At 34.4% G+C, this 7643-nt stretch overlaps 1 protein-coding gene across 1 annotated transcript in view; it reads right to left on the bottom strand.

The window, feature by feature from the left end:
* Positions 1–7643, bottom strand: part of LOC106464985 (cyclin-dependent kinase 10-like) — a 161055-nt gene that overhangs the window by 76670 nt on the left and 76742 nt on the right. The window contains exon 10 of the mRNA XM_022392802.1: positions 2603–2662. Within this exon, the coding sequence (XP_022248510.1) occupies positions 2603–2662 (60 nt within the window). The remainder of the gene's footprint in view (positions 1–2602; positions 2663–7643) is intronic.

Raw genomic sequence — 7643 nt, 5'->3', positions numbered from 1 at the left:
ACATCCTCTCTTCACTAATTCGTTGATAGTTCTCTCTTATGTTTCTATTATATATTACCTATATCCAATAGAAAGTCAAGGTTTTCATCTATCAAATGGTGTATTATATCACATTGTGTTCTGAACAGATAACCATCAGTTTAACTCTGAGTAGCAACATCGTTCCCATGGAGAAGTTAAGCAGCTGATGAGTAGACAGGCCGACTCCCTTTCCAAATGAGCGAGAAGAAGCCAGTCATTCATTTAAAAGTGAAAGTTCAACCCCAGAGCATGAAGATGTAGAGCAAAGGTTTGCACCACCCAATAGAAAATGTATGATGCCAAAGCCAGTCTGAAGGGTAGGGTGCAAAATTGTGACACCAACCCATGATGGACAAACTGAAGATAATGATGAGAACACTCCAACAAGGGAATGTACAGATAAGTATTACAGTCGTCCATCTTGGTCATCCAAAGACCTGAAGAAAAAGCCCACCAAAGAGTAAGGAAGGATTCAAAGGTGAAGTGTGGGGTATGAACATATCAGTTGAGACAGGACAGGTTGATGACCAGCCTCCAGTTCCCAGTCTTTTTGGGAACTATCAACCAGTGGGAGTAAAACCCCCATGAACCACATGGAGCAGGTTCCATAACCTGTTGTGTGAGGAGGTCTTGCACCACTTCGGATAGATGCTGGCATGACAAGGGATCCCAAGGAGGAAAAAAGGAAACATGCATGTGGGACCAGTGAGGAAGGGTAAGAAAGGGTACGACGAATCCTTCTGAGAAAACTCAGTGAACCCAAACATCGGAGATGAAAGGACTCTACCAATGAATGAAGGTTGCCAGACAACCTCCCACTAGACCCAAACCCACCAGGTAGTCACAGGAACTGTTGTTGGTGTACAATGCATCGTCGTGAAAAATGAACAGTGACACTGTGGGAAGGAGAAACAGGTAAGGGCTCGGAAGGGAAGGGTCGAAAGACAGGATTTGGTGCCACGCTCATCTCATCTGAGGTTGTTAAACATGAAACGTTTCAAAAATGGGGCCATAAGAAGGTCCCGTAGATAAGGGGGTGGGAGACGGCCCCGTGACAATATGCAATCACAATCCAAAAGGTCCCAACAACAAATAAACCATGTTTGCAGGGCCAGAGCCGAAGATGACAGGTGGGCCAATGTGGAAGTGAGGAGGGAGAGGACATCTACAGAAAACCCCTCAAGGTTCCTGTGAAGAGCCTCAGACAGGAGATGAGTCGAAGAGAGGTACCACAGGACTTGTCAGGGTAAAATGAGGGTGGGAATACTGGGCATAAAGATGAATGAGAGAATCAGGCAAAACACAGGTAAATCAAATGCTTGCAAACATAAAGTGGAAAACAAAATCTTGAAATAGAATAAATTAAATAAAACCACTTCAAAAAATAAAGAGCAAAAAGAAAGACGTCTGAACTCAAGCACTGCCAAACGAGAAGTGATGGTTCAGTAGTGGGGCATAAAGAGTAACATGTGTCACGTGACAGTAGTGCTCTCCTATTGGTGGAGAGATGATGCATGATGATTTGCATGAGACATGTTGGAATTTTTTATTCCAATAAGGGGGGGGGGGGCAGAAATTTTGTGACATGTATTACAAAAAAAATTCACATACAGATGGCAGCACAAAATGGGAAATGTTGATCTTGTGTGAAGAGGGAAGAACTGTATTGGAAAAAAATGTTTGTTTTGTTACAGCTTCAAAGCCTTTAATTATCTCTGCCCATTCAATATAATTACCAATGATAATGAATGTATTAATACTAGTTTTCTCTTTCATAATATTAGATTATTTATTCAAATGCTCTTAATGTATTTCAGGATATTACCTATTAGAAATACAAATCCTTAGATGTATCTTTTTTAGCCCTGGCAATAAACCTGGTGTTTTATATAATGAAAATCAAAAATAATTTATGTATGTTATTGCAAGGTTTACTAGAACATACACAAAACTTTGTAATGAGTGTATGTATGGTACTTTCACTTTTAAGATGCTTAAATATCTCCTTAGTCAAAGGTTTAATGTTTTTATATTAAACCCAGTTCTTTAGAAAGAGTTGTTACATCAAACTTTTCACAATTAAAAACAAAGCTGTTAGTTGCTTTACTGTCATGAGTAATGATATATCTACTACATAAATAAGTAAAATGTGCATTAAGATTTCTCTTACTCATGTTGATTGTTGTTATATAAAAAACGCTCTCTATATAGCCATCCCTAGGTATGAATTAAACTAATCAAGGAAAACTCTGATCAAACCAATGAACACAATGGTTAAAAACTCTTCTAATACTAATTTCTTAGTATAAACCATTTTTATAGGTATCTTTAACAACTTAGAAAATATAATTTTTTTTATATGCAGAAATGATGATTTAATCCAATTCTCTTTTTCCTATATCTTCAAAATAATTGCATCTAAATGAGCATGAGGTTAAAAAGAAAATTTTCACACCCAAACTGGAATTATGAATATGCTAATTTATCATATAAGTTCAGCAGAGTTTGTCATAGCTAGATGATACAACAAAAAAGGCAGTGAAAAATAGAATTGGATGTGTAAGTGAGGCTGATAACTTACCACATATCAATAGCTGTGGTCTGTATTCTGGACTGAAGCAAAAGCTCTGGGGCACGGTACCTATACAATATTTTTATATACATGAAAGATAAATATTATCAATGTCAATTTTTTCAAAAACAATGAAAAAATAATTGATAATCTTACCTATTAAAGTATCTATGAAAGAACATTTGTAACAATGAGATTTAAAAGACAGCAATAGAACAGGTTGAGTATAACAGAGCAATTCAAATTTTGCTTAGTATAAAAATAAGTACCAACCTAATTTAGACAACATAACTGTACAAAGTATAAGAACTGTACTATTTTAGAAAAACAGAATCAATATAAACCTGGTTTAGAAGACAGAAGTATTTATGTATGGTTTGAATACAAAAGGACATTAATCTATTTATAAGAAATAAAGTATGCAATCTTAATTACAGTGACAAACATAACATTCAATTGAAAGACAGAAGAATATGGGTCATTTTTAGAAAAAAAAAAAGGAAGTATATCACTGATATTTAGAAGAAAGAAATATGCTAATCTAATTTGTAAAACAAAAGTAAACTAATCTGGATTAGCTGCCAGATTTACACAAGCTAAATTTAAAAGTCACTGTTATACCGTGTTATTTAGCAAAATGCACTAATCAAAAACATAAAACAGAAGAGATGAAAAAGAAAACTAGGTCTTGTGTGTCTAGAAGACTCAATAACACCAAAGGATATCAGTATAACTTATGAGATAAGAGTTAGGTGATTAAAGCATACCACAGTCATTTGGAAGGCAAAAGACGTATACTGTTCTGAGTTGAAAAAAAGAAATATTCCATAAAAAGTTTAAAAGACAGAAGTATAACATAATGACTTGGAAGACAGACAGATACCATGCAATAAAATTTACTATGCAAAATATAAGAATAAAATAGAAATGGGTTGTTTTGAATAAAGGCAGAAATAATTATATCTGGTTTAGAGAGAAGCACACAAATCAGGTTTACAAATACAGATAACACAACTGTAAAAATCACACTAAGAAGATTAAGAATTAGTAAACTAGTATCACAAGTAAAGTTAATCAAAAAGCAATTGTATTTAAATTTTGAATGGTATTCTCAGAAAGGGCACCTTTCTTCAGCTAAGTTTAGCTTGAAAATGATTAAAATCTGCAGTGCTCTAAGACAATAAATGTCATACAATTCTAATTATGCAAGTATTTGATTAAACAGCAAATTAAAATTACACAAACAGTTGAAAAAACAAGAAAAATTAAAAACTAGCCTGTTCAAATGTACACGTCTTGTTTCATGAAAAATTAATAAACAAAATATTTGCAAGTAAAAATTGATATATATATACATACACACACAAATATGTACAAGACATTACCCTTCTTTCTCTATAATATAGAATAGTCATCAACGTCTTTCTCAGCTACTAATGTCAAAAATTTGTATGAAACTTATATATATGGTATTACACTTTTTCACAGATATCCCAAGATGACTATCCATAAGTACTTCACGTGTTATAGTGTTCATCATATGCGAGACATTTCCTCTATTTCTCGAAAACTATATAGTTCCAAAATGATGTCATTTTTTACTCAATACATCTGTTTTATAACTCACGAAAACTTTGTTTTCTCAACAGAGTAGAGCAATTAGTCAAATTTATTAATCAATTAATTGACAGGCTCATTATTCAATTACATAGGATTAATTGATTAGTATACTCCTTCTACAATCCCCCTCAACCCCCCACATAAGCAAAAAAAAAGCTTTATAATAATATTGATTTTGTTTTCTTTCTTAAGTAATTTTTGGATTACCCATAGTAACTTGCATATTTTGTGAAAAGAATATTTTTTGTCTAAAAGAAGATTGCTACAAATGTTTTTAAAGGTAATCAAGATATTTCCTACTTGGCAACTGACTTGCTAATGTCGACTAAACAGCACTATGTGGTCGTCATTATGTTTTCAGAATATCAAAATATGCAGTAATCCCACAATGACATTCTGTAAATTAAATAAATTGGTAATTAAAAAAGGAAAACATGTTTTTTCTCTCATGATAAAGGTAATAATGCATTTATTTAAAACACATCACAACTGCAGTTGGAAATAATTAAGTAGCTAGTTGGCCAACTTATTTATGTAATGCGTATGAATAGGATAAACATGAAAATAGTATTCAGTACAGATTTAAGTCATGCAGTCACTTACCACACATACTTAACAATAAACTTCACAAAAATGTTCTGATTTGACAAATTTATTTGGTGAATATAATTTTTGTTTGTTTATTTTGAATTTTGCACAAAGCTACATGAGGGCTATCTGTGCTAGCCATCCCTACTTTAGCAGTGTAAGACTAGATGGAAGGCAGCTAGTCATCACCACCCACCACCAACTCTTGGGCTACTCTTTTACCAACGAATAGTGGGATTGACCATCACATTATAATGCCCCCACGGTTGAAAGGGCAAGCATGTTTGGTGGGACGGGGATTCAAACCCGCGACCCGCAGATTGCGATTCGAGCTCCCTAACCACCTGGCCATGAGTGAATATATTCTTTAAAAAAATTATGTTCACAAAAATTGCACCTGAACAAAACCACAGAATATCTATTAAAAAGTAAAAACACCATATTTAATCAAAGAAACAAACATCAACAAAATGCCTTAATTAAGTCTTTGGCATTATCCAAGTTATGGGACTTCTTTGTTTCATACAGCGTATATATTCCTGTATCTAGTTAAGGTATTTGAACTTGATGACAAAACCTTCTCCAAATATTGTACATTTGTTAGTTTGTATAATTTTCTTTGTTACCTATCTCTCAATTGTAGAAGTTTACCTTATCCCAAGTCATATGATGTCTTCTTATTGAAGATAATATTTGTAGCTTTCAGATATAATCTAACACAAAAATACTTTCACAATTCATAAACAAAAGACACCAAAAGAGACATTTACAGAATATAAAAAATATCTTAAATCTATATATTTACTATTATGTTATAGTCTAATTTTTACTCTATCCAATCATATTTAAACTTTCTTTATAGCTGTTTTCAAATCTATGTTTCCTTAGTAAATGATCAAACCACTTAATGTGGCATAATAGCAAGGTTTCAGCCAAGGCCTATACAAAAACTATGGTCAATGGCAGAAAATCAAGAAATGGATAATATATTTTCAATGATTGATAGCTTCTTAACAAAAATAAAATTATTCTTTGCAATAGACAGGAAAATTCTCAAATAAATAAACTTGTGACTTATCTCAATAACAGGCAAAACTTTTTGTAGCTATTTAGAAATGAAAATGTGAACTTTTATTTTTCTTCATGAATTGCACCAAATACTAACCTTTGTAAATAAAAATTATCATACATCACACCAACTGCATTATTGTTAAAAACAATAAAAGGTTTATTCTCTTATCAGCCACCAGTTGCAACAGTACTGTGTACAGTTTTCCAGACTTATATCTTAATGGACTTTTGAAATTTTAATTCATTTCTAACCCACTAGAATTATATAGTTTTAATATATATTGATATAAACTTTGAGTTTTAGCAGAAAATGGAAGCACTGGTCATCATTGGAGAGGAAGGGTGGAAAGTGTGAGACGAGGTAAGTACCTATCAGAAATACATTTTCAGTATAGAAAAATTAGAGCTTCCAATATCGTACATTACCTACGCTCACATAGATAACTAGAATCCCACATTCAATAGGTGGAGGGACCAGTGCATGGAAAAGAAAGAAGCATCCTTTGAAAGTGTTTGAAGGACACTCCCTAAGATGAAATAGTCATATTCTAAGATCTGATGTGGGGACTGTACAATTTCTGAACCAGGTATACTCTTCGCCCAACATAGAAAGATGTTGCACATATGGGTCGAAAACTGAGGAGCACATCCAAGTGGGGAGGACTAGAATTGCAATGGTTCGAACAATACAGTATTTATGAAACTCTATCCAAGAAAATATAGAGTGGGTAAAATTAAAAGAATGTGTCCTAGGTGTAAAGTGGCTAGGGTGCAACTTACTATACATGGCAAGTCAACTACATCCAAAACCCATGCTGCTGGGAACTGACATCCACAAGGGGGTAGGATGAGGATCATACCATTAGTAAGTCAACTACAGTACAAAACCTGGCCACCAGGTACCAAGATCCAAGTGGGGGTAGGAAAGAGGATCATATCACCGGTAAGTCAAGTACAATCCATAACCTAGCCACCGGGTACTGAGATCCAAGTGGGGGTAGGAAAGAGGATCATACTGTCTTCCTCTCAAGTTCATGAGACTGGAGAGAATCAAGAACCCCCAGACCCATGAACAGGACACATGTTAATATAAGAAATTGATAGATCAACATTTGGTATGGAAAAATGTGTGTTTAATGTAAACCATCTCCCTCAAAATTGAAATTGACCAGAACCAATCCAAGCATAGTGACATCCTTGGAATAATAAGCATCGAGGGATAGCGGAAGAAGAAGAACCATAATCATCTGCAAGTACCCCCACTGTGACCCACAAAATTGATGGAGTAACAGGAGTATAATGGAGGGAGGAATATAGACATTTGTGAAACATGTGTGAGGACTTATGTGGATTGGTTCAACTCTAAATCTAAAATCCAGCCATGAGGAACCGACATTCACGTGGAGGTAGGATGATGGATCCTAACTGAAGGGGTGAACTGCAATTTTCATGGCTCCTTCCCATTTATATTTATTTCATATTGGAAGATATCACGTCATCTACACCAGCAGAACACCACTGCCCTACTCTCAACTGAATGGTTTTATAATAATATCTATATTTTGTTTGTATTTCCTTAACCCATCCAGTGGAAAGTGGTAACGACTCTCAAACTCCACTGGAAGAAATTGGGGCTAAAACGCAGTGGAGAGTCCAGAAGAATGACAACATCTGAGACAGTGCAATGAGTGACCACGGAAACGTATTTTGAAAAGCAGACCATACCAATTTATTCAATACAAGGCATGGCAGGGATGGGCAGCTATTACCT

This window comes from Limulus polyphemus, unplaced genomic scaffold (assembly GCF_000517525.1).
Source record: "Limulus polyphemus unplaced genomic scaffold, Limulus_polyphemus-2.1.2 Scaffold1802, whole genome shotgun sequence".
NCBI lineage: Eukaryota > Metazoa > Arthropoda > Merostomata > Xiphosura > Limulidae > Limulus > Limulus polyphemus.
This window is presented reverse-complemented; position numbering and strand designations above follow the sequence as displayed.